The sequence below is a fragment of the Mauremys mutica genome, chromosome 2 (genome assembly GCF_020497125.1).
Source record: "Mauremys mutica isolate MM-2020 ecotype Southern chromosome 2, ASM2049712v1, whole genome shotgun sequence".
Lineage (NCBI taxonomy): Eukaryota > Metazoa > Chordata > Testudines > Geoemydidae > Mauremys > Mauremys mutica.
In genome coordinates this window covers 110,266,920-110,294,037 of record NC_059073.1, presented here as the reverse complement: position 1 = coordinate 110,294,037, position 27,118 = coordinate 110,266,920, and the positions used below count along the sequence as shown (strand labels likewise).

The following is a 27,118-nucleotide window of genomic DNA, read 5'->3' as shown; positions in this document are numbered from 1 at the left end:
CTGCAAAATGCATAGGATAGTATGTCATTACTATCTCCCCCTCTCCCATATGTGGGGTTTTGAGAATCAGTTCTGAAGAGTCAGGCTAGTGAAAAGAAGAAAAAATTGCATATAAAAATACATATTTTATTTAGATGTTTTAAAAATGACCTATTAAAAAGTCTTCTAGTGTTTCAGCAGTCAAGTGAAGGTAAATACTGGTGAGCCTACTTGTAAATAAAACCATTGTAGACTTTTACAAACAACAACATAGAATCTTTTTCAATTTTAATGTAGACAGAGAGCATGAGCTGAAGGAAAGCAGTGATTTGTGAGGCAGCCTGCAGTTATGTTGGGCAATAATAGAAAACATTTCAAAGTATTTGAAATAATATAATTGCTTTGCACTGGGAACACGTACATGAATAAAAGATGTTAGCAGGTGTCCTCCCAGTATGGAATCTCATGTTGGTGTATTTATTGGAAATATGCACACCATCAGCAGATTTAAATTTGCTAAATGTAATCGAAACAGAAGATTTGAAGAATGGCCATGTAACACAGCTTAAAACAATGAGGTCTAAGAATTATAGTTTCCGTACATTGAATTTCTAATTTAGCTTGCTAATGAAAGTTAGTTGTTAGGTTTTTTTCCTCCAAGTTCTCTTTAATTTGTCACACTGTCTGAAGCTACTTTGCAACTGGATATAGTGCTCACCTTATTTTGTCAGATTTAGTTTTTAGTTACAGATTTAATAAAAATTCAGTTAAAGACAGTGTCTCTCTTACTTGCCTGGTCTGATGGACAGTTTGATAAGAGCTACACATAGCATTCCTCCTTGAGGTTGGTATGGATGAATGATTCCTTGGGCCAAATATATTAAATTTCAAACAGTTTAATTGCTTATAATATAGAGCATCTTTGTAATTAAGAGACCTTATTTTGGTGCTACTCTTCCGTTTTGTTTATTTTCACTATTGGTCCTTGGAGTGTTGTGTTGCAATTATTTAGTCTCATTTTGTGTTGCCTTAGCAAATCTTGAATGTGGATCGTGCACTGCCACATCCATTCCTAGATGTTTAGCGATTGGGGGGCTTGCTGGAACATGTTAAAGTATTCTAGGGCAGAAGGTACAAAAGAACCCCATGCACCAGCTGTCTCTCAGTTTTTGTTTTTCTCTCTGTATTGCAAGCTACAGAACCTCTGTCTCTTCTTGTCACATATATTTACAAGTATGTGGGTTTTTCCTCTTTTTTTCTTATTTCTTTTTCAATAATTTAGTAAAAGTAGGCGCATTTTAATTTTTTTTAATACCTTTTCATCCAGAGTATAGGTGCTGATCATCTCCACTTGCCTCCCATGCTTTCTGGTTACCAAAAGCCCCAGCCACCACCTACCTGGCTGTAAAATCTTCCTGTTGTCTCTCCTGTAACTTCTAGTTATGTTGTCAATGCAATGTTCAGTAACACACTGAAGAGGTAGAGCAACAATAATAATAATACTTAGCCTATGTATAGCTCTTTTCATCAGTACAGCTCAAAGTGCCTTACAAAAAGGTAAGTATCATTATCCCCATTTTTTAGATGTGGAAACTGAGACACGGTGATTTGCCCAAGGTCACCTCACAGTCCAATGGCAGAGCTGGGAATTGATCCCAGATGGAATTCACTATAGAAATAAATAATCAAAGGACTGCTAACTTGATTGTATTATTAATTTTCTTACATTTATTCCTTCAACCTTCAGTTCTTATTTTATGCATAGCTGCCTCTGGCTTTCCTGTGTGCTGCATCAAATGGCTGCAGAATTTATGTCTAGCTTGCCAAAGAAATCTTTGTTGTTCTCTGATCCAAGTGCTTGTCAATTCCATTCATTTTATGAACTAGTTACATAGATGATCCTGACAGTCTGAAACAAGGGTGGGCAAACTTTTTGGCCTGAAGGCCACATCGGGGTTCCAAAACTGTGTGGAGGGCCATGTAGGGAAGGTTGTGCCTCCCCAAAAAACCTGGCCCCTGCCCCCTCCCACTTCCCGCCCCCTTCAGAACCTCAGACCCATCCAACCCCCCTGCTCCTTGTCCCCTGACTGCACCGATCCCTATCTACACCCCCGCCCCCTGACAGGCTCCCCGGGACTACCATGCCTATTCAACTGCCCCCTATTCCCTGTCCCCTGACTGCCCCCCAGGTCCTTCTGCCCTTTATCCAACCCCCTCGCTCCCCGCCCCCTTACCATGCCACTCAGAGTACCAGGACTGGCAGCCGTGCCGCTAAGCTGGAGCCAGCCATGCCGGCCGGCAGGAGCTCACAGCCCTGCCACCCAGAGCACTGGCGGCACGGCGAGCTGAGGCTGTGGAGGAGGGGTTCGGGCGTTAGCCTCCCTGGCCGGGAGCTCAAGGGCCAGGTAGGCCGGTTCCGCAGGCCGGATGTGGCCCATGGGCCATAGTTTGCCCACCTCTGGTCTAAAAGATCTCTTTCCTCCAGAGAATATTCAAATATACTTATCTGGTTCACAGGCTATATGTGGGTTGTGTTTGTTGTTCATCAACTTGTAGGGAAAATGTTGGCCCAATAGCACTACCTGCTTGGCGTTTCCTTGTGTGGCCTGAGTGACTGAATCAGTCTTCAGATTTATGCATGTTATGATACTTGCTTGTACTCAAAACCAAGGAAGTCTGAATCAGTCCTTAAAATGCAGTGATCTCCCTACTGTGTTCACCACCAAAGAAATCTCCAATAGAAATTTCTCTTGAGATAACATTTGGAGCTGAAAGAGGAGAGGAACCCATAACTGAGGAGACCCCCGGTCCCTTCCACTCCCCTGAGGATATCTGTGCTTTGAATAATACTATAGCATTTCAGATCAAGGTCTAATGCCTTTCTGAAGTCTTGGACATACTATTGTCAGCTCTTCATGTAATCATAGAATTTGAAGAGGAAGGGTAGGTAGCACCATTCTCCTATTAAGTTTTGCAAAAGAGTTTTGATAACTTGCATGAGTCTCTTCAACATTATTAAAGCCTGAGAGCATATAGCAGATTACACAAAAGGAGTTTGGGGTGCTTTTTGTTTGTTTGATTGCTTCCTTTAACCAGGTGTTTTGGTCACAGTAGCCAAAGGAGGGAAGTTCATCAGGTCCCCTCACCTGAACCTGAGGTCCAGAAATCTGGACCAAAGTGCTGGAAAATTGTATGCAACCTTGACGCCTGTATCTGAAAATTGCCAATGAATGGATTATTTTGGCAGATTATGATTTGCAGAATTGGTTCAACGTACTTCAGTGTGCCAGAGACCAAGATAGACTAAGATTACTGTGAAAACTGTTTACTGAAGGAACTGTTTGCTGTAATTAAAGCTGCATTAAATGATTTGTGTGGAATCTGGACAAATTTACACATTTGCTGATGATTTCCCTTAGATGTTGTGCTTTGTGAAAATTGGTTTGTTTTTCAGCAATCTAAAGTTACATGTGGTCCATCTTCTTCCCAGCTGAATCACTCATGGGCCTTTCTTCTTCCTGGATATCTTTCTAGATTTGGGGGGTAGGGGGAGGTCTTTCTTTTATTTATTTATTTTTTTATTACAGTGCCCCTCACTGTAGCATCTAAATGCCTACTATGCTTTTTGGTTGTTGTCCCCCAGAAAAGTGAAGCATTCACCTCCTCTAAGCAGTCAATTATGAAAATAACAGAGCTGCCCATACAGGTGTCAGAACTGGACAGGGCTTCAGGAAACCCAACTTCACAATAAAGGGTCTAATCAGCCCCTGAAATCAGTTTCACCATATTGTCTGAGGTGTTAGAAATACACCCCAGTGGTTATGAGCACAAAAAACCCAATCCAGTTTTTGTAATTCTTTTATCTTAGACTGTAATGTTAACAATGTAGAATTATTACAGATTTTCAAGTGCAGATGCATTCACTCACCTTTCATAACAGTAAGTGTTAAGATGAATGGCCAAAGGAAGTTAATCTGGGATATTTAGAGATCCCCCAAAGGTCCCTTCTCCAATCCTCCTTTTCACAGGTAGACTCACCCACCCTGTGCTCATGTAGAATCTTAGCACCGATAGGAATCTGATCAGAATTAACAGCAGCTCCTGCCTAAAGAGAGCACCTCAAGGAAAAGGAAGGAAAGCACCTGTACCCCCAAAGAAACTTTGAACAGTCTTGGTGGAGGCTAAAACAAAACTGTTGCCTAAAAATAGGAGTAGAGGCGTAAAACCCCAAAGGTATAGTACAACGAGTCAGGAAAAAGATCTTGGAGTCATCGTGGATAGTTCTCTGAAGATGTCCACGCAATGTGCAGAGGCGGTCAAAAAAGCAAACAGGATGTTAGGAATCATTAAAAAGGGGATAGAGAATAAGACTGAGAATATATTATTGCCCTTATATAAATCCATGGTACGCCCACATCTCGAATACTGTGTACAGATGTGGTCTCCTCACCTCAAAAAAGATATTCTAGCACTAGAAAAGGTTCAGAAAAGGGCAACTAAAATGATTAGGGGTTTGGAGACGGTCCCATACGAGGAAAGATTAAAGAGGCTAGGACCCTGCAGCTTGGAAAAGAGAAGACTAAGGGGGGATATGATAGAGGTATATAAAATCATGAGTGATGTTGAGAAAGTGGATAAGGAAAAGTTATTTACTTATTCCCATAATACAAGAACTAGGGGTCACCAAATGAAATTAATAGGCAGCAGGTTTAAAACAAATAAAAGGAAGTTCTTCTTCACGCAGCGCACAGTCAACTTGTGGAACTCCTTACCTGAGGAGGTTGTGAAGGCTAGGACTATAACAATGTTTAAAAGGGAACTGGATAAATTCATGGTGGCTAAGTCCATAAATGGCTATTAGCTAGGATGGGTAAGAATGGTCCCTAGCCTCTGTTCGTCAGAGGATGGAGATGGATGGCAGGAGAGAGATCACTTGATCATTGCCTGTTAGGTTCACTCCCTCTGGGGCACCTGGCATTGGCCACTGTCGGTAAACAGATACTGGGCTAGATGGACCTTTGGTCTGACCCGGTATGGCTGTTCTTATGTTCTTATGTAAAAGAAACACCCCATCCTTACGAAGACAAAGGAGAGAATTAGTAGGGTTTGGGGGATGAGTATGGGTCCAAGGGATGTTCCACTGAGATGCTCAGTGGGCTTGTTACAGTGACTGGTAGCTAGTGTTAAGCTCCCTTCTTCTGCTGGTGCCTGAGAGCCCAAGCAGCCCATCTCTCCTCCTCTTTCAGCAATCTTTTGACCTGCTGCTGGGAAGGAGAAGAAAGCAACACATCCTGTGTTCTCATCTCCCAAGTTCTTTGTGATTGGACCTTTCCTTCACACCACTCGGGGTTAGGAGACAGAAGATCAAGCCGGGTCCAGTTTCTTTTTTGTTTTCCTCCATCCTGGCTGCAACTTGCAACAAGGCAATCAGAAGCAGTTGTCTGGATGTCTCAGGTAAACAGGAGTGAGGAGCTCAGAGCTTGGAGTCAGTTTCATTGTAATTGGCCTGTTGCAGGATTTACCCACACCCTGTTCCTATTCCCCCCTCCCCACTCCAAGCTCTTTCCTCCACCTTTGGGAGGTGGAAGGCATTTCTGTCTGTGTCCCTGCAGTCTGAAAGGGTTTCTTTGCAGTTGAAGGATAAGACTCTTGTATTTCTTCTTTGCCCTCTCTCTCCCAAACATCCCTCCACCTCCTTCTGTCTCCTATCTTTAGATGGGTGTTCTCCTTGGTTCCATCATGACTGCTTCCAGATTCTTCAGTAACCAGAGGTGCTATCTCATCAATATAATGGTCTTTGGACTCCTGCTCATTAAAGCAGCAACAGTAACCTCTACCCTTTGGGCAGATGCGGGTGCTCCAGGTGGTGCTTATGTTGCTGGCCCCAACTCCTCCTTGGGTACAAACTTACATGAACAGGTGGAAGTGGTTTAGCTATAGGGAAGAATAGAGAGAGTTAGGGCTCGTCTCCACTACGGGGAGATACACGCTGCTGCAGTTCATGCAGCAGGAGTCGATTTAGCAGGTCTAGTGAAGACCCGCTAAATTGATGTCAGAATGCTCTCCGGTCGACCCTGGTGCTCCACCTCTCTGAGAACAGTGAGGTAAGTCAACTGGAGAACATCTCCCATCGATGCAGCACAGTGAAGACACTGGGGTAAGTCGACCTAAGCTACATCAACTCCAGCTACATTATTCAAATAGCTGGAGTTGTGTAACTTAGGTCGACTTACCCCAGTAGCGAAGACAAGCCCTTTGCTAATTTTGGGTTTCTTAACTAATTCCCAGAGACACAAGTATATTTTTCTATAGATAAAGTGTTCCATTCCTCAACTTCTCCTGACTTCTATAAAAAGTACATTTTTGATGTAAAAGGTTACAGCAGAGATTTTTATAAATAACCGTTCTTCCTTTGTTTCTTGAGTCATAGCTGAGTGGGTAGAGATAATAGGAAACCCTCTTCACAGCCAAAATATTTACTCCTGGCGAAATTCTGCGCTATTGCGTGCATGCATAATTAATGAACCACCTTCTGAGGGAGTGTAGACGGTGTGCGACTCACCCCTGCGGCGCCTCCTGCTGGTCGTCTCGGGAAATTAGCTCTTTTCCAGCCTGGGCGCCCTCTGCAGGCTGGTGTCCTGCTTGTCGCTGGCCCCGTGTCCCTCCTGGACCCCGGTGCCTCTTTACCATGGGGCTGCCCCCTGGCAATACTCCACCAGTCTCTATGGGTCTCCCCTCTCTGGGAAACCCTCAACCCTCTAATCCCCACATTGCCTCAGTCTGGGCTACTGCCAGTCATCATCTAGCCCCCGCTCACTGGGGCAGACTGCAGTGTAAAAAGCCACTCATCACAGGCAATGGTGTTTGGAACTGCTGCTTTCCTCTGCCTCCCAATACCTCTATGGGCCTTGGACCAGGCCCTGCAGCCTGGGGAGTTGCCAGCCTTGAGCTCCCCTGATCCTCTGGCCTTTCCCCAGCCCTGCTTCACTCCCTTTTCTGCAGACAGCCAGGCCCTGCTCTCTCCCAGCCTGGAGAGAGACCTGTCAGGCCAGGTCAGGAGACAGGGACCAGTGCAGAACTACATAAGAACAGAGGGTGACTGAGTGGGACCACAGAGACACATGGGGACAGGGAGAGATGTACAGGGACACAAGGGAATGGGGGGAGAGGGGGGAGGGACACATGGACAGGGGGTGTAAGGACACATGGGGGTTCAGGAACACATGGGGTTGGGGCAGATGTGCCTGGGTGAATGGGAGAGGCTAGGGGTCAGCCAGAGTCTGCATGGGGGAAGCTCCCTAACAATCCCCCTCCCCCCCCCCCAAAAAAATGTTCCATACTTTTCCCACCCATACCCAACAACCTTCCAGGTTTATACCCAGGCTCCTTTCCAACAATTTACTTTCCTCTCCCTCAGCTCCTCCGTTACCCCTGACTCCCGCAAGCCTTTGCACTGGTTCTGAGGGGTGTGGGAAATACGGTTCTGTATTGTAGTTTAAATTAATTATTACTCAGAGTTCTGTATTAATATGCCTAGTAAGGAATCCATTTATCAAAAAGCACTTCTTGAAACTTTTTTGTTGTCTGTATTGTTACAGACATACTTGCTGATAGGGTATTTTGAAATAAATGACCAAAAATAATTGAAACTGGTGTGATTATATTGTGTCATTTTGACACATAAAATATGCAGAATTTTAAAATATTGTGCGCAGAATTCCCCCAGGAGCAAATATTGCCGTACTTTAAAGGTTTATATTGCAAGATGTAACCGTTGCATTGTGTCTTTTGAGGAATTTGTCAGGATTAAAACTGCCTTTAAATAAACTGAAAAGTCTTTCATACTTTTGAGAATAGCACAGAAGTAATAGTATATGCCAATTGCCCCCAATAACCAATCTGCAGGTCACATTCAATGCAGAAATACATTTGCAAGTGGTCTTATATATGTTAAAAAAATATTTTTATCCTTCATAAAATCCACTATGTATTCTGGGTTCACTGATGATGCATTCTGGAACATCGCTACTGACCCTAGAAAGGCCCAACAGATATCAGACTATAAAGAATTTTTATAAAGTTACTAAAAACTTATGTATGTATTAAATGCCTATTACCACAGAATGATTACTGGTGACATTCAGCACTTATTTCTGTTTAACTTAATATTGGCTGATACATTTGTGAGCAGAAACTGATCTTTGTTGCTTAATTTTATATTTTATTTCATAGTAAGATCTTTATTTTTGAGTAAAGAGTCATGTTTTGCTTTGTTTCAGTCCCTCAGACACCAAGATACCGTAGTTTTCAAATTTAAGGTTTTTTTTACCATAACATCATTGTTGTTCTTCCCTTCTGCTCTGTCATTATTCCACATATACAGAATCATTTTCATAAACTCCATTTATTTGTGTTTGTGTGTGTTTGAGAAACACAGGGAGTTTGATTGTTTCAGTAATTGGATTTTCTCTTGAATGGAGTTTTCACATACTGTACCTTTTCTCTCTTTTTTTAAAAACATTTTTCTTTAACATTTTAGTTTGTAGCCAAAAGTGGTATAAAAACAGCACAGAGCAATGTCGTATTTTAGGCAGCCATATTGGATTGGGCTATAATTAATTGCTGTTGCTGAATAGACTCTCTGGTCCTTACTCGTTTCCCAAACCTAGTCTTTCCATTGTGTGTAGAATAATCCCATCCGGGAAGAAATCTAATTACTAAAATAATTAGCACCTTATCACCAAACAGAGTTCAGACATTTTTGCAGTTTATGAATTTAAAAAATGTTTAATTTCCTTTTCACTCAGGGAGGGAGGGAAGAAAACATTTGACTGAATCTAGCTTGATTTAACTTTATAATTCATGTTGCCTTAGAAACAGGCAAGCTGAGATAAAGGATGGTATCACCAGTACTTTAGGCAGTAAATGCTTACACTGCTGCCAACAATATCATTAAAATGGCTAAAATAACTAACATATAATGGCCTTGTCAAACTTAATGAGTGTTTTATTAATGTTACGAGAAATGTCAGCTGGTGCTATTTGATATTAATTTGTGAGGTAATATATTTTGTCTCATGTAAGCCTGCCATTATAGCTCAAAATATGTGCTGTGTGAGCAGAAGTGTCATAGAATGCAAAATTCCTCTATATTTATTCAGTTCTTAGCTACCGTGGATGTTTACATTACTTCATTTCAAGTAGAACTGTATATCCTGCCGCTTATGTCAGGCTTAGTAAACCAGTGGGAGCCTCTCCAGGCCCTTTGGCCCACAGTATCAGATTGTTTCACATTATATTTACGTTTCAGGTATTGGTTCCCACTTAACTTTATTTAGCAAGAGAAAAGTCCTTCCCATCTAGTGGGACAAATCTCTCAAAAATTACCTATTTTATATGTAAAGTCAAATAAATATTGGGTTTTTTTAATCTGCCGTGTTTTGACTTCACTCTTAAACCTTAGGTTCTGAACTCATAAATGTAATGTAGAATGGAGGAAAAGATTTTCATGTTTAAATAAAAACCTAAGGAGAAGGAATATTGTGACATTAGTATCTAGATGACTTCCATGCAGCTAATTACACTAAAAATAATGGCATTTGAAAGAGAGGGAGCAAGCAGCATGGCTCATATATGCAAGATTTAAACAAAAATCCTGCCATCCTAAGTGAAAGGGAAACACCACGTGTTTTCCCATGTTGTACCGCCCACTCTGCAAGCCTTGCAGCAGTCTGAGAAATATAATTTAATTTCCTTTTTCTTATTCATTGGGTTTTCTGTAGTTATCACCTCAAGCATTAATTAATTTAGCCTTTCAAACAAACCTGTAGGAAAGTAGTTGTCCCCGTTTTATAGATGGTGGATGGAGCACAGAAAGACTAAGTGACTTACCAAAGGTAAAACAGGAAGTCTGTAGAAGAGCTGGCATTAGAAATCAGATCTCCTGACTCCCAGTTCTGTGTTCTAACTACAAGATCAAACTAACCTTCCTGTCTTGAACTGACCCTCACTTCTGTGGCACATTAGTGGAACTATTTAATTTGCTGGAGAGATGCCTCTTGATTCAGTGTGTGACATTTTTTGTCATAGGGTCACTGTCTTTGAATTGCTACCAGCAAATGCCATGGTGGAAGAGACAGGGAATCAGATCAGGGTCTTGTGAAAGACAACACAGAATAGTCCCATTGGTGGTCTCATTAAGCACATATTGTTTTTTATTGCCTTAGAACAAATAATATTTCTCTTTCAACATCTAAATATTACACAGATGATATTCAGATAAGTATTTGTTTGTTCATCTATGCTAATAGATACTTGGATGGGGAAAATGAGGGAACCCAGCACCACCAGTGTCCTGTCTGGGGAATCCATCCCAGGTTTTGGGAGGAAGCGGTCAGAAAGAAGGAAGATGAGTGTGGGTCCGGGAACACATCTGCATGCCTGGGGGCTACCATAGAACTGCAGAGTGGCTTAGGGACCCGCTCTTCAACTCAGGACCAGATATCCTTTCTTTTTTTTTGGCCTGAGGAAATCAGATAGGACCAGTCTCTACACTACAGCATTCACACACATAGAGTTTGTTTGTTTATGAATGTCCTAATCCTTGTTTTGGTATAAACAGGTCAACCTACTGTATACTTATTTAGCTCTTACATTCCCTTAAAAGTCATATTCCTTCCAGTTTGCCGATATGTTTGGTATTGGGGTGCCAAGAAACAACTTTGTATTGTAAGTACCATATTGATGGTGATGCTTATATAGCACTTTTCATCAGTGGATCTCAAATGGAGATCAGCATCCTTATCCCTATTTTTCGGATGGGGAAACCCAGGCACAGAAAGGTGAAGAGACTTCTTCAACGTCATCCAGCAGGCCAGTGGCAGAGCTGGGAATAGAATCTAAATCTCCTGAGTTCCAGGTCAAGTTCTCTATCCACTAGCAACACTGCCTAAGTAGGGACACTCATTTCTCTTAATCATGAGATGTAATCTAGATAAGGTAAAAAGTAAAGAAAAGTTGCCGTTGCTAAATAAAAGGGTAGTTTTGTGCTGGTGCCTTTAGAATAATTTGAATTTTTGTAGTGAGACAAGGTGGGTGAGATAATCTTTTATTGGACCAACTTCTGTGGGTGAACAAGACAAACTTTCAAGCTTGCACAGAGTTCTTCTCAAAAGCTTCATTTCTCATAAGCTTGTCTCTGTCACCAACGGAAGTCGGTCGAATAAAAGATACTACATCACACACCTTGTCTCTCTAATATGCTAGGACCAACACGGCTACAACAGCACTGCAAACAACAATTTATTTGTTTTGGTCTTTTTTATGGGGAGAGTGGATTTAGATGATTAGACATATTTTAAGGAGGAATGAGTTAGAAGGTTGGTTCTGACTAAAGGAAGCTTTTGTTAACTAAAAAAGCCAAATTGGACTAGAATTCCTAAACTCTTCAGGATGTCATGCTTTGCCCTACCCTTTCTGCAGTGTTACAGCAGTGCAAGGGATTAACTAATTATAGTAATAAAGCCCTGGAGCTTATAAACTTTGTGGACTGAGTGACTAAAATTAATGAATTTACAAGCTCTGCTGGTAACCTGTGGTTTCAAGTGCCTGAGGTATTAGTCCAGAATTAGTCCATTCTTGTTGAGTTTTTTTTCAGTTCTGGGTCAAATATTTACTGCAACTTCTCTCTTGTTTTTCATTCTTTGGGTTCTCACCCATGTGCCATGTTTTTCATTGTCAAAGAAATGGCCATTAAAAATCCCACTGTATTTTTTCTAGAACTGGTGTTAGGTCTTAGTTCTCTAGCCAAAGGCAAATTGAATACCGGTAATTATTCCTTTCTTTTTGAAGGGAATGAGATTTTTATGTAGGGTGAGACTTGGTGTACCCAGTCTTCAGTTTAACATTTTTTTTCCCACTTCCATTGCAGAGTGCCTGGAATAACAATTGCTACAGACATCATCTGTGGTTTTCCAGGGGAGACAGATGAAGATTTTCAAGACACCATGAAACTTGTAGAAGAGTACAGGTTTCCAAGCCTCTTTATTAATCAGTTTTACCCACGTCCAGGGACTCCTGCTGCAAAAATGCATCAAGTTCCAGCCCTAGTGGTAAGATATATTTTCTTGAACCATTGTATTTGATAGCTCATTTTATGTGTCTTTCATGTTGTGCCAAATATGAATGTACAATATGCACTGTACTGAATTGAAACATAAGAAACGTTTATTGGAGAATATGGTTTTGCAGCAGAATTATGCCACAATTAAAATGCAGTTTTATATATTTCTATAAAATAAACTGATTGCCTTTCAGAGCTTAGCTAGAACATGGGATGCCTTGCCAGATTTGAAGTTTAAATTACTGCTCAAATTATTAATTGGGGCAAAATAGCATCTATAGCAGGTTGAAGTGGTTCTTTTCACTTTGACTTTATAGTCATATATTCTTCCTAACCTGTTTTCTGGGTGAGTCTCTTGGTACCAAGAAAAGGACAAAGGATACATTTCATATTTTCTTCCAATTTTTGAAGACTTGTGTGAATCCAGTGATGATATACACGTTGCAAGTGATTCTATGCAAAATCGTATGAACAGAATGATAGTTATCTTTGGAATATATGCTAAAGGTCAGATTCACATGTGACTACTTTCATTCCGTTGACTGCTACTTCATAAATATCGTCCATGAGTCTGCACTATTTTAAAATCTCATTTCTGCCTTCAGCCTATATGGTAAATGTCACTGGTGAAATTTATGTATGTAATTGTAGTGAATCTTCCAGGTTTCAGGTACTCCCCAATCTTCTATAGTTGGCCGTTGTGGTTGTATAACTCTTTCCAATTATCAAGCCATCTCATCTCAAAATCCTGAAGAGGATAAAAGCCACATTTTAACATGAGGTAGTTGGCTATCAACTATATTCTAATTGATACAGATAATTTATATTCCCTTTTTGTCATAAGTGATAATTATGTTTAAAGGTTTAGTTTGATTAAATAATCTACTTTGAATTTGCAACGGTGTAAATGTGCATACTTGCCTAACCTGAATCTTTGAACAAGAGAATATACCATTCTGCTGCTTATAAAACCATTTAAACTTTTCATTGGTGTTTGTACTAATGTAAATAACATTTGTATGCACTGCATTTCCAATCAGGATAAAATCACAGCCAGCTAATGTTGTAGACAGATAAGAATATATCATACTTTATTTTGTGGGGTCATCATGGCTCACCATTCTTTGAAGAGAAATCAAAATATTTATTGTTGTATCTCTTCCTCAATGTCAAAACCTATACAGATATAGTCTCTACTTACTGTCAATATATACCATACCTTTAATGGAAATGGAGAATTGGGTTAAATTTGATTCCTTTTATTTTATTGTTCAAAGAAGTAAGCTTTGAGCCATTATTAATTTTTTTTAAGATCAACTTATATAGGAAAGTGTAGAGGATTTGGGCACAAAAGATACTGTTGTGGGGTGGTATGATAGTGAAGGAGGAAGTAAGCTCACACAGTTGACTGAATTTTTTCTTTCTAAAATGCCCATCACCTTGTCATTGAGGATGCCTATATTTAAAATACAGCTGAGCAATTTTGGCAGTCCAGGCAGGTTAAAAATTTAAACATTTGGGTTAATTTCTGATTTTGGTCACACAGATACAACCCCATTATCCTCCGTGGATTGCACAACAGTAGAGGAATTTGGCCTCTTGTTTTTTTCCTGCAGAGTGTAGTTAAATACAGTTATACTGACACTAAATATTAATCACATAAGAACTAACTTATTTTTTTTAAAAGTTTTGGTTTAAATTTGGGAGAGTGATGACAATTTTAGTAAAGCTTGACATTTTCACTTTGCTCTTTTTTCTATAATTTGCTACTTTTGGGGAATTAGAACCTTCAAAAAAGCTATGTCTGCTTATGTTCTAGTGCTGATGGAAAAACTGTAATTAACAGATATTTTTTCTCTCCCATCTTGTTTCTTTTTTGTAATCTTCAGCAACTCTGAGTTATATATTCTTTCATCTCTTTCTGGAAATGCAGGATAAACTATCAACTGGAGCAGGAATAGTTTATGCTAATGTCTTGTCTTTTATATTCACAATGCCTCTAGATAGTAGCTAATGGCCCTCCTTGCGGTGTCAAGAATGCACAGGCATTTCGTTTTTCATTCCTTGTCCAGAGCACCTTATAATTACATATCTTTCTCAGTTGAGAGAAGAGATTATTATCTAACCATGGACTCCCACCCCTTTCCCATTTTTTACTGTACACATCATCTTATTGTTAATGAACTGACTTTAGTATGTTCACATAGAAACAAGCAGCACATGAACCTATTACAAAAAAAGCAAAAAAAGATATTATATATAGTACATCATAATTCCGATCTAATCTCATAAGCTAATTATTTCTCAGGAAGTTCATATGCTATTAGCTATGCAGCGTATAGGTTTCTTTCAGCAGTATTTCTTCTTATAAAGAATTTTTGGGGGCACATTATTTAACTAGGGGCACCAAACCAGTGACTAACAATGATATTAAGTGACAGTTGCCAACCTTCTCTTATTGCTCAATATTGGCTATGTTGGCTGTTCATTTTAGCATTACAGATATCTGCAGTGGGAAAGACGTATTGCTGTTTGCAATCTGCTCCCCGCCTGTACATTGTGTTTCAAGACAACCTCACTGGTCCTAATCAAGTGGTATCTATGGTGGCAACATATTTGCCCTGTCAAGTCCTTTAAGTTCACTCTTTTCCAGAGGACCACCTTTCCTCCAGGCACAGTCCATGAAGTAGGCATAGTAATGTTAACACTTCGTTATTTGGTGGAGGTGGTAAATTTGATAACTTTTTTGGAGGAAAATCTGAGATGGGAAAATCTCATTTGGGCTTGACATAATAGAGTATTCAATCAATTCTACTTGGAATCTTTTTTCCACATAAAATGATATGTTATCATTGAAATCCATACTGGCACTGATCTTCTGTGTCCAAAAGGGCAGGTGACACTAATCCACTACTTTTTATGATCAGAACAGGCAGAGAGGCAGTAGTTCTTCCTTATTCTGTTGGAAAACTACCATCCTTGGAAGGTCAAATATATCTAAATGACTCCATTACCTCACAACCATTAATTTTTCTTCACAAAACACTTGTGAGGCAGGGAAGTGTTGTTGTTCCCACTTTACAGAACTGAAGCATTGTAAGATTGAGTTGCCCAGTTTCACACAAGACAGAGCCAGAAATTGAATCCAGAGCTCCCGAGTTCCAGTCCAGTGCCTTAACTATAAGAGAGCATCCCTCCTCCCACATCCTCTAACAAAAAGCTAGTTAGTTATTATTGTATTTTATTATTTTTATTGAAGAAGTACTAACTGAGATCTAGGCAGAACTAGGCACCATACAAACACTGAGGCAATTATTTTATGTATATTTTACACACATCCTTTTGATTCCAAGAGGTTTACGGAAGATTAGTCAAAATATGGCACAAAAATCCCTATGGATACTGTTGGCAATCCCTCTGATTTTCCTGAAAGAATCTCTGGCTATGCTGACCAGGTATGTACTGTGATTGGAAACCTGGAAAGAAACCATTACTTTGATATACTGAAGAGGTACCTGGTAGAAATTCATACTTATAGGTACATTTTAAAGTGGGTTTAAAATACGGCATAAATCCTTGTTTTTCATAAAAGCTAGTGGTCTATCAATGTGAAATTTTACACATGCACTTTGCATTTTCAATGTAGCTTTTCTATGAATTCTCTCTATATTTTTTTAATAAATCATTGAAATTGGTCTGACTGAAATTTGGCCTTGTCACTGACAACATAAAGAATCACCATCTGCTTAGGGGCATCTTAGCTATATTCTCACTGGGAACAAGGTGAGGGAATGGCCATCTTTGCTAAGGCTCTATTGGCCTCACTTCCATTAAGAATCATAGGAGATGGCAGCAATTTTGAGATGTCAGGTTTTCATGTAATTCTCTGTAGAAAAACATCACTCATCAGCCCCTGCTGAAGAAGAAATTTTCAGTTATGAAGAATAACAGTGCAAAAAAAAAAAGACTAGTAAGCCTAAAAGTATGTTTTCAAAACATGTGTACCAGTTCTACTCAAAGAGATGCTGGATGGGGAAACTCAGGTGTGGGGCGTCTGCCAGTGAGCATGCACAAAGCCACCTAAGTGCTGACACTGCTGAGCTGCATGGAGCTCATTGGTGGGATTCTCAAACTAATGCCCCAACCCCCCTCCACCTGTTTCACCACCACCACCACCTTCTCTGTTTTTTGTGGGAAAGGGCTGGCCTGACTAGGCATCTAACTCCAGGAAAGGATTCATTGTTGTGAATTCCAAGTGGTGATACGCATCTCCCTTTGGCCTGGATTAGATGCCTATATCCCTTTGAAGGGTGGGGCTTGTGACCCACTCCTCTCCTTAGGCCTGGTCCACACTGGGGGGCAGTGTCGAGGTAAGATACGCAACTTCAGCTACGGGAATACCGTAGCTGAAGTCGAAGTATCTTATCCCGACTTACCTCCCGTCCTCACCGCTCGGGATCGACGTCCGTGGCTCTCCCGTCGACTCCGCTACCACCACTCGCTCCGGTGGAGTTCCGGAGTCGACGGGAGCGCGTTCGGGGATCGATATATCGCGTCTAGATGAGACGCGATATATCGATCCCCGCAAAATCGATCGCTACCCGCCGATTCGGCGGGTAGTCTGGACGTACCCTTAGTATTTCCTGTTGACTAGCCTAGGTGATTACCTCTTCTGCGTGCTGGCTTTCGTGGATCCCTTAACTCTCCCCATGCATTGTATAGGAAGCCTGGACACCTAACCTGGGGGTGTGAATCCCACTGGGTGGTAGAGTGCCTAAAGTTAGGCATTGCAGGGCTGAGCTTAAGTCCCCTTTGTGGATCTAGCTCCTTGTGACTAAAACAGGATTTGTCGTGATACATAGAGGGGTATTGCTGTAATATACAGCTCTGTACATCTATATTCTCCCTAATGGTAAAACTTGCTAGCTCCAAATATTAGAAAGGATAAAGTAAATTTTACTTGCTGATAATTAAAGTTCTTTTGCTCAAATCCCATATACAAGTATGCATTCATGTATCCCTATTACCGGTATTCCCACTTAGAACTGAACTGGGGTTGCAGAAGGCTTCTGTCTCAGTGCAAAAAGCTGCCTATGCAGTGTTTATGGTTAATTTTTACATTTATTAAAATAGCTCCAGGGTACTCACAGCTCAGCATGCAACCAAAGATACTGACTTGTGATAAAATCAAAGAAGTTAGTTACCTGTGGGTAACCTCTGTCTGCAGTTAAAATGTTATTATTGAACTCTACCCATGCTTTCAAAAGGTAGTTATTTTAAAGCCAGTACCAGCTTCAGGTCATATCACTTTCGTTTGTTTGACCAGGTGCTGAAGTGAAAAACTTGTGTTTGTTGTGGAGACAGTTAAGCTGGTGTGTTGTAAAGCCAGTTTTATTCTACCTGCAAGCAATGAATGGTTTGGCTCTTAAAGTTGCTGAGAGCTCAGTTCAGGCTGAATCTGTGGAATGAGTTAAATTCCACAGTCGCAGCTGGACTTTGCAGAGTCAGACCCATAGGAAGGGAGAAGAATATTTTGACTCTGGCTTGCAGCCATACCTTTTGAATTTCTTGCAGTGGTGTAGTTCAGAGCAACAGGCAGAATGTGAGTCTCTGACTTCTAAAGTGTGGGTTGTGACTGTCCTGCTGAAAAAGCAAGTCAGAGTTCAAAGGCGGAGTAGAAATAGACCTGGGAAACCCAGGCTGGCGCTGTACCCCTTTGAATTCAACTTTGTTCTTACAGCAGCAGTCTTCAGAGCACTGACCAGAATGAAAATTACTGACTTCATATTACTTTTACACAAAATGTGGTTTAAAGGTTTTAGCTTCCCAAAGAAAATGTACAGTTGCGGATTTAAACTGAGCTGTACTGTCAGTAATAGTACACAGCAAAATAACACAGTTGTGGAAAATACACAGCTTCTTTGTTTCTTGTTGATTTTTAAACTTCCATGTAGCGCCAAAAGATTCATCTGTACTACATGTAACATTAGTGACGTAATTGCCGGTGTAACCGTTGGTTTTAGCAGCACAATTATTGTCCCATATGAAAAAGAAACAAAACCAGGAACTTAACTTATCCTTTGACAATTCTTTTGTACATGCCACTACAGTTCTGTTGTACACTTCTGCCACACCTCCCTCCCCTTTGTCATAGGTATACAAGTTACTGAAATGGATCAAAGGAAGAGGTATCCAAACAGAAGTTTATAAGAAGAGGCCTACATTACCATTCCATATATCTTATCTAACTTTCATTCATTTCAGTTTGCAAGATTATAGTGATATTTTTTCAAACTAAAGTTATGCCTGAGACAGATTTACAACTAGAAAAGGAGTTGAAGGGGGCAGGCAGTTCCTAAAAGATGTAATACTGGAGGCTCAACATCAAGCTATTCTGACACAAAGGAAAGATAAGAAGAGCCACAGGTGGCCAGTATAGCTGCACAAAGAGCTTTTTAGCTATCTAAAAAACCAGAAGTGATACATACAGGAAATTGAAAGAGGGTCATGTCACCAAGGAAGTATACATGGGAATAGCGCAAGCGTGTAGGGATAAAATCAGGAAATCCAAGGCAAAGCATGATTTATAGCTGGCAAGGAATGTTAGAAACAACAAGAAGGGGTTCTTCAAATACATCAGACAAAAACCAAAGTTCGGGGATGGTGTGAGTCCACTGCTCAATGGAGAAGGTGAGCTGCTAATGGAAGATGATAGGAAGGCAGAGCTGTTCAATGCCTACTTTGCTTCAATCTTCTCACAAAAATTACATGTGACCAGATGACTAGCAAAGTTACTACAGACAATAAAGCGGAAAGGATGCAGATAAGGATAAGTAAAGAACATGTCAGAGATTTTCTGAGCAATTTGAATGAATTCAAATCAGTGGGGCCGGATGCTATTCATCCCAGGGTACTGAAGGAATTAGCTGAATAAATCTTGAAGCTACTGGCAATAATATTACTAACTCATAGGTAACAGGAGAGGTTCCAGAAGACTGGAGAAGGGCTAATGTAGGGGATGTCTTTAAATAGGGGGAAAGGAGGAGCTGGGGCACTATAGACCAGTCAGCCTGACTTTGATGCCTGGGAATCTACTGGAACAATGTATAAAGAATTCAGTGTGCAAGTACCTAGAGGATGGGGTAATCATTAGCAGCCAGCATGGATTTATTAAGAATAAATCATGCTAAACCAGCTTGATTTCCTTCTTTGACAGGGTAACTGGTTTGGTGGCTAGGAGGAATACGGTGGACATAATATACCTGGACTTTAGCGAGGTTTTTGACACAGTCCCACATGACATTCTGATAGGTGAACTGGAGAAATGTGGGCTTGGCAGAACTGCCATTAAGTAGATACATAATTGGTTAAACAACCACAAATAAAGAGTAACTATTAATGGAATGATGTCAGAGTTGAGAGAGGTCTCAAATGGAGTTCCACAAGGATCTGTACAGTGTTGTTTAACATCTTTATTAATGACCTGGATGTAGAAATAGAGAGCATGCTGATCAAAGTTTCAGATGACACAAGGCTGGATGTGTGGGGAGGTTGCCTACACTTTGGAGGATAGAGCTAGAATTCGGAGGGATTTTGATAAATTGGAGAACTGGGTTAGAGGCAACAACATGAAATTCAAGACAAATGTAAGGTGCAACACTTAGAAAGGAAAAACCAAATGCACAGATACAGAATGGGGAATAACTGGCTTAACAGTAGCACTTCTGAGAAGGTTCTGTGAGTTGTGGGGATCACAGCCCCAACATGAGTCTGCAATGCGATCTGTTGCAAAAGAAAGCAAATGCAATTTTAGGTTGCATTAACAGGCATAGCATGCAAGTCACAGGAGGTGATAGTACCGCTCTACTCAGCTCTGGTTAGGCCTCTGCTTGGAGAACTGTGTCTGATTTTGGTCAAAGGGATGGAATGCAGCCATATGAGCAAAGGCTGAAGGAACTGGGTATGGGTATGTTTAGTTTGGAAAAGAGGAGATTGAGGGGGGACATGATAGCAGTCTTCAAATACTTGAAAGGGTGCCATAAAAAAAGATGGAGAAAAGTTGTTGTTTCTTGCTACAGCGGGCAGAACAAGAGGCAATGGGTTCAAACTACAGCACAGCAGATTTAGATTAAATCTCAGGAAAAACTTCCTAACTGAAAAAACCAGTAGGACAATGGAACAGACCACCTAAGGGGGTTGTGGAAGCTCGTTCACTGGAGGTTTTCAAAAGGAGGGTGGATCACCATCTGTTTTGGATGGTTTAGACACAACAAATCCTGCATCTTGGGCAGTGGGGTAGACTAGATGACACTTGTGGTCCCGTCTGACCCTATGATTTAAATAAAATTGGCGGGGGGGATAAGCCCTGAACTTGTTATGAGCTACACACACACAAATACATATCACAGTGCCTGCATGGAGTGCCTTTGAAGTAAATGCAATGAGATCATTGATGGATTGAGGCTTTAAGGGAGACATCAACATGATAGTATAAAGTTGAGGGTTGTGTATTCCTCTCATCCCACAGTGATTGTACTTATGGCCTTGTATATGTCATTGTGTTCAGATATGGGGGGTTTCAGTTCACACCAAAATGAAGAGATTTGAGTCCAGGTGTTAAACTTGGATCTCGATTGAGATTATGAAACCTCCCATCCTTACACAAGAAAGACATGGGTTTCATTTGGTCCCATCTCTGTCTTTTACTCACTTTAATTACAGATACAAACTGCCATAGTAAACAAGACACAGTTTCAGACTGCTAAAATTAATGAAGCAAATAAATATCTTCTCTATTAGTTTTTTTTATTATTATTCTTGGTCTTATGTTTGATGTAAGACATTAGTCTGATCAGAACTCGTTCATTGATAAGACTCAGCAGAACATTGCTGACTGGTTACAAACTATAGAAGGTTTAGGAGTATTGTCCTTAACGTAATTTCTGAAATCAGATGTGTGCATTAGAACAGTAAAACCTGTTTGTTTAGGCTTTGGCATTGCTGGAATTCCCATGATAAACCTGAAATATGCTTGCAACTCAAAACAGGCCATGAAATAAGTCTCCACTCAGGTCTAATATTAATAATGTTGCTGAGATTGGTAAAAGTATACTAATTTAATACCTGGCTGCCTAGAGATTTGGAATTTTTAATTCAGGTTAAGTATGTTGGTTCTGTCTCTATCTATACTGTTACTGATAGTCATTCCTTTAGATACAGTATGAATAGAATGCACTAATGCTTGAATAGTTAAAACCTTGATAAATTTTAGGCAGAAAAATCCCAAGAATAATTGATTAGTATCTGTAAAAAGGTATATTCCCTGTATTTTAACAGATGATTATTTCCTCATGAACACCAGACAGTGAAATCGCCAGTGCCAGAAGTCTTCTTATAGTTCCTGCAATGCACTGTACTTTTCTAAACACTGCAGAGCTCTGGATTTAACTCAGGTTTCATTTTTGCTTAACAGATCAATTTTAAAGTGCAGTATTTGCTTTTGGATTTGGTTTTATTTATTTTTTATATATCTCATGGAAGAGAGCGAATGTATACCATTTACTTATGTTACTGGTCTGGCCGTCCGCAAGGGTTCCTTTGGGAAGAAAAGGATGACACTAACACAGCCTGAAGTGGGCTCTGAATGACACCATCTGCACTTTAACTGTCTTTAGAGCTCCAAGTGCACCCCCTTCAGAGCCATCACAGTTGATCAGGTCACTGGGTGATTTGGAACTCGAATCTTCCGCTGTTTTGGTTGCTGAACATGCACGTCAAGTCAACATGCTAAAAATCCGTGGTGGAATCTGGAATTGCTGAAAAACTGGAAGTAGAGAGAGGACAGAACAATAGAGCAGATCACTTGAGATAAAACAGCAAGACTAGGCAATCCCTTAGGCACAAGGCCTTTTTTATTTTTTCGTGGCTCTCTGAAACCTGGCAAACATGGACATTAGCTATTGCCTTCCTCCTTCATTTGGTGTCATATTATACCCCCTTAAACTCTCTTTCTCCTTCATGGTGACTACTGTTGTGCCAATCCTTCATCTGTTCAGGATGACAGAAAACATCCAAGTCCACTGTCTAACAACTGAACAGATCAATTTGGGGGCGCACCATGAAGAGAGTATTGTAGCCAAATTGATCCTGGGCTTGGATACTCTGTATACCAGCTAACTGCTTAATTAACACAACAATATTTAGTTTACTATCCATTATAGTCCCATACAGGTATATGTCCCAGGATGGTAGATTGGTAGTCTGAAGAGCTGTTGCAATAGTCCCGACACAAAAAAAAACCCTCATACTAGTCCAGGGGTTCTCAAACTGAGGGTCAGGACCCCTCAGGGGTTTGCGAGGTTATTACATGGGGGGGTCATGAGCTGTCAGACTCCACCCCAAACCCTGCTTTGCCTCCAGCATTTATAATGGTATTAAATATATTTAAAAGTGTTTTTAATGTATAAGGAGGGGTTGCACTCAGAGGCTTGCTATGTGAAAGGGGTCACCAATACAAAAGTTTGAGAACCACTGTACTAGTGAAATACTTTTCACTCAGTGAAACACTGTTCGGTTACAGCACCTTGCTTGGAAAATGCCATCAGCCTATGATATTCTAGCTGCTTTTTATGTTGAATTCATTTGAAAAAAAATTAATAATCATCATCCCATGTACATCAAGTATATTACACAAAAAGAAGCACAAAAATTGCCATACTAGATCAAACCAATGAGTTACCATTTTTTAATCCAAAAAACCCAGAATTATGTTTAGAGCATGCTAATATTTGTGGATTCAGATTAGACTAAATGGATTTTTAAAGACATTAGATTTTTTTCATCCTCTCCCATCTCCGCATGGTGTCACTACAGGGCAGAGTTAAGGTTTCTGTTGAAGGAGAAACTTAAAATTATGAAGAATAATGGGTAGACAGACTATTAATCCTAAAATACGTATGTCAGAATATAGCCTGTGCTCAGGATTTTGGTGAGTCTTAACTAAATGGGAAGTTAGAAGAGACTGTGACAGAGCAGAGTTTAAGGGTGTTTGGTTGCTGTAACTGCATTTTTACACCTTAACATATTTGAATTTTTTTTAAAGTGTAACCTTGATATTGAATTTCCAGTGTTTGTAGTGCTTGGTTTTGGGATAATTGCAACATCCCTGACTGTAGTTTACTCTAAAGTACTGATACGTATTCTCAACCTTAACATCATTTTAACATACTTTTTGTCTGAGAAAGTCCTTGCTTTTGTTTTAATTAAAAAGTTTAATATATGAACTAAACTAAACAAGAAACTTAAAGGGAGTGCTACCGTATTTCTAATGATTTGAAACTATAAAGTATCAACCTTAAATCATTTTTTGAAATTGTAGCTGTCATGGTCAGATTCAGCAGTATACTCTGGTTACTTGTCCCCACTCTGGAGCAGCACAAAACAGCCAGAATATATCATCCAGTTAAACTGAGTTTACTACTGCTTTTTTCCCCCAGAACATGATCGAGCAGCTGGAATGTCCACCACAGCATCCCTCTCTCTCCTGTCCTTCAAATTCCCTCTGCCTCTTGTCCCACCCTAAATTTCCCCATCCACATATGCTCCAAATTTCCCCTGCCTCTTGCTCCTCCCTCTGGTTATCCTGGGTCCACACACTTACATCCCACTGTCCCTGCAATCCCCCGAGCCATTATGCATTTTCAGTTACGAAGAATAATAGGAAAAATGACCGTTAATCTTAAATTTAAAAAAGGATTGTAGCACATGCACAAGACTTCAGTGAGTTTTTAACTATGAGAGGTTAGGGTTGCCAACTTTTTAATCACACAAAACCGAACACCCCTGCCCCACCCCTTCCCCGAGGCCCCTTCTTCAAGGCCCTGCCCCTCACTCCATCCCCCTTCCCACCGTCGCTTGCTCTCCCACACACTCACTCGCTTTCGCTGGGCTGGGGCAGGGGATTGGAGGGGTTGAGGGCCCCAGCTGGGGGTGCAGGTTCTGTGGTGGGGCCGGGGATTTGGGGCTCCGGGCTGGGGCAAAGGGGCTCAGAGTGTGTTATGGGACTCAGGGCTGGGGCAGAGGGTTGAAGTGCAAGAGGGGGCATGGGGTACAGGCTGTGGGAAGGAGTTAGGGTTCAGGAGGGTGTGCAGGGCTGGGGTAGGGGATTGGGGTGTGGGCTTCGGCTGGGGGTCTGGATTCTGTGGTGGGGCCAGGGATGAGGGGTTTGGGTGTAGGAGGGAGTTCAGGGCTGGGGCAGGGGATTGGGGTGCAGGAGGAAGTGTGTGGTGCAAGCTCCAGGAGGGGGCTCAGGGCTGGGACAGGGGTGCAGGCTCTGGGAGGGAGTTAGGGTCCGGGATGGGGTTACAGGATTGGGGCAGACGGTTCAGGGCACAGGCTCCATCAGAGCAGCGCTTACCTCAGGCGGCTCCCGGGCAGCGGTGCAGCAGCACTAAGGCAGGCTCCCTGTCTTCCCTGGCTCTGTGCAGCTCCTGGAAGTGGCCAGCATGTCACTGCAGCCCCTAGTCGGAGGGCCAGATGGCTCTGCCCAAGCCTGCAAGCATCACCCCCACAGCTCCCATTGGCTGCGGTTCCCGGACAATGGGAGCTGGGGCAGGGGCAGCACGTGGCACTTCACCCCCACCCCTGCGCCAAGGGGCCACAGGGACATGCCGATAGCTTCCGGGAACTGCACAGAGCCAGGGCAGGCAGGTAGCCTGCTTTAGCCCCACTGCACTGCCAACCGGACTTCTAACGTCCCGGTCAGCGGTGTTGACCAGAGCCGCCATGATCCCTTTTCAACCAGGCATTCCGTTAGAAAACTGGACGCCTGGCCATCCCTATGAGAGGTTTGAAGAGCATGTTTTGTTACTGAGATTATTAGGGGGAAAAACTTCTGACACTGGGTGCTAAGTTTCTTAAAGGACCCATTTTTAATTAATTCTTCTTCATGAACTAATAGATTTATTTGTAAATTCTCAGAAAATTAATTCTGTACTCAGAGTAAGTGCTGTAATTTTGGGGAGTAAATGCTGTAATTTTAAATAAAGAGGTTAAATCCCTGCTTTAAATGCAAAACTCAACCTTAACTATGGAGTCACTGATGTTGCCATAATCATTAATGCCTTTTAGTATTTGTGATCCCAAATTAGATCAATGTGATTTTTTTTTTAAAGACGCATTAGGGTTTTTTTTTATCTCCCCCTCCCCTCCATGGTGTCACTACATTACACGGGTCCTTGTTTAAACAGTAAACTTAAACTTATTGAGAAAAAAATTAGTGTTTGTAAAAGTATGGCACTGTAAGAACACAGGAAGCATAACATGCAGCTATATAGCTTTATACTTATGTTGTGAGTTGAAAAAAATGCAGTCTGATATATGAATAATTAATGCTGAAAATATCAAATTATACATTGTTGTCTGTCTTATCAGACAAAAACTTTAAAACTGTGTTCTCAGAAAAGCAAAGATGAATAATGAAATTTATGTATATCAATAAATAAACCAGAACAGCGAGTCTGTTTTTGACATAGTAATTCAGGAGTAGATAAGTTAGGTCAAAAACCCTAGCCACCCCTGAAATGAATTTTAGTCTGTTTCATTATAGGTGTGATCGGCAAGGCAGGAATAACACCACCGGTGGTAGCAATGCTGATAAAAATGATATATTGCACTGGTGTCAGAATTGGTTGTAGAAAGTTAGTTGTATTATCACTTCTGCCCTTTCAGACCTTGCAGGGAACAGTCATAGGATCATGGTAAAAGTAAGTTACATGCTTATCAAAAACTTCTGCAATCTGACTGGGGCGGAAGAGTTTTCTAACCTCTTTTCTACTAGGATGACATATAGAATAATTCAAGGTCAAAAAGGGTGGCTCATTGGTTTTGATCAAATTTCTTGTTCTGTTCTTCACAACAACAGATTATCTGCAGGCCATCGTAACTTGGTTGTTTTGGTGATTTGGTGCATATTTGTGGTATAATATAAGTACAGTATTTGAAGGAATAAACATTCAAATCTGCATACAAATGATTAAAAATATGTCCTGGCTAGGGTTGCCAACTTTGTAATTGCAAACAAACCAAACACCCTAGGCCCGCCCCTTCCCCAAGGCCCCGCCCCATGCCCCATCCCCTTCCCTGATACCCCGCCCACCGCTCACTATATTCCCCCTCCTTCGGTGGCTCGCTTTCCCCTACCCTCCCTCAATTTCACTGGGCTGGAGCAGAAGACTGGGGTGCGGGAGGGGAGGAGGGCTCTAACTGGGGATGTGGGCTCTGGGGTGGGGCTGGGGCTGAGGGGTTTGGAATGTAGGAAGGGGCTCCAGGCTGGCGGGTGGGGCTGAGGCATTTAGAGTGTGGGAGGGGGCTGTGGATTGAGGTAGGGGTTTGAGATGTGGGAGGGGTGAGGGCTCTGGGCTGGGGGTACAGGCTGGGGGGTGGGGCTGAGGAATTTGGAGTGTGGGAGGGGGCTGTGGATTGAGGTAGGGGTTTGAGATGTGGGAGGGGTGAGGGCTCTGGGCTGGGGGTACAGGCTGGGGCGTGGGGCTGAGGGATTCGGAGTGCAGGAGGGGGCTATGGGTTGAGGCAGGGGGTTGGAGTGCAGGAGGGGGTGCGGACTCTAGGGTGGGGCCGGGGATGAGGGGTTTGGGTTGCAGGAGGGGACCCCAGGCTAGGGGTGGGGTTGGGTTGAGGGATTAGGAGTGTGGGAGGGGGCTGCGGGTTGAGGCAGGGGGTTGGAGTGCAGGAGGAGTATGGGCTCTGGGCTGGGAGTGTGGTCTCTAGGGTGGGGCCAAGGATTAAGGGTTCAGGGTATGGGAGGGGGCTCTGGGCTGGGGCTGGGGTTACTGTGCAGGGGGGTGAGGGCTCTGGCATGGGGTTGGGGATGAGGGGTTTGGGGTGCAGGAGGGGGCTCCGGGTTTGGGGAGGGCTTACAGTACATACACCAGGAGTGCAGCAATGTTTTAATCCATTCCACAGCAGGTGCTTATGTGTTTTTCCCAGCTAAAGAGGGCAATG

The 27,118-nt window shown here is 41.7% G+C and overlaps 1 protein-coding gene across 2 annotated transcripts in view; it reads left to right on the top strand.

Moving 5' to 3' along the window:
- CDKAL1 (CDK5 regulatory subunit associated protein 1 like 1) overlaps window positions 1-27,118 on the top strand; it is a 636,289-nt gene that overhangs the window by 456,863 nt on the left and 152,308 nt on the right. For both annotated transcript variants that reach the window (XM_045004929.1, XM_045004930.1), the window contains exon 12: window positions 11,909-12,089. In XM_045004929.1, coding sequence (XP_044860864.1) covers window positions 11,909-12,089 — 181 coding nt within the window. The remainder of the gene's footprint in view (window positions 1-11,908; window positions 12,090-27,118) is intronic.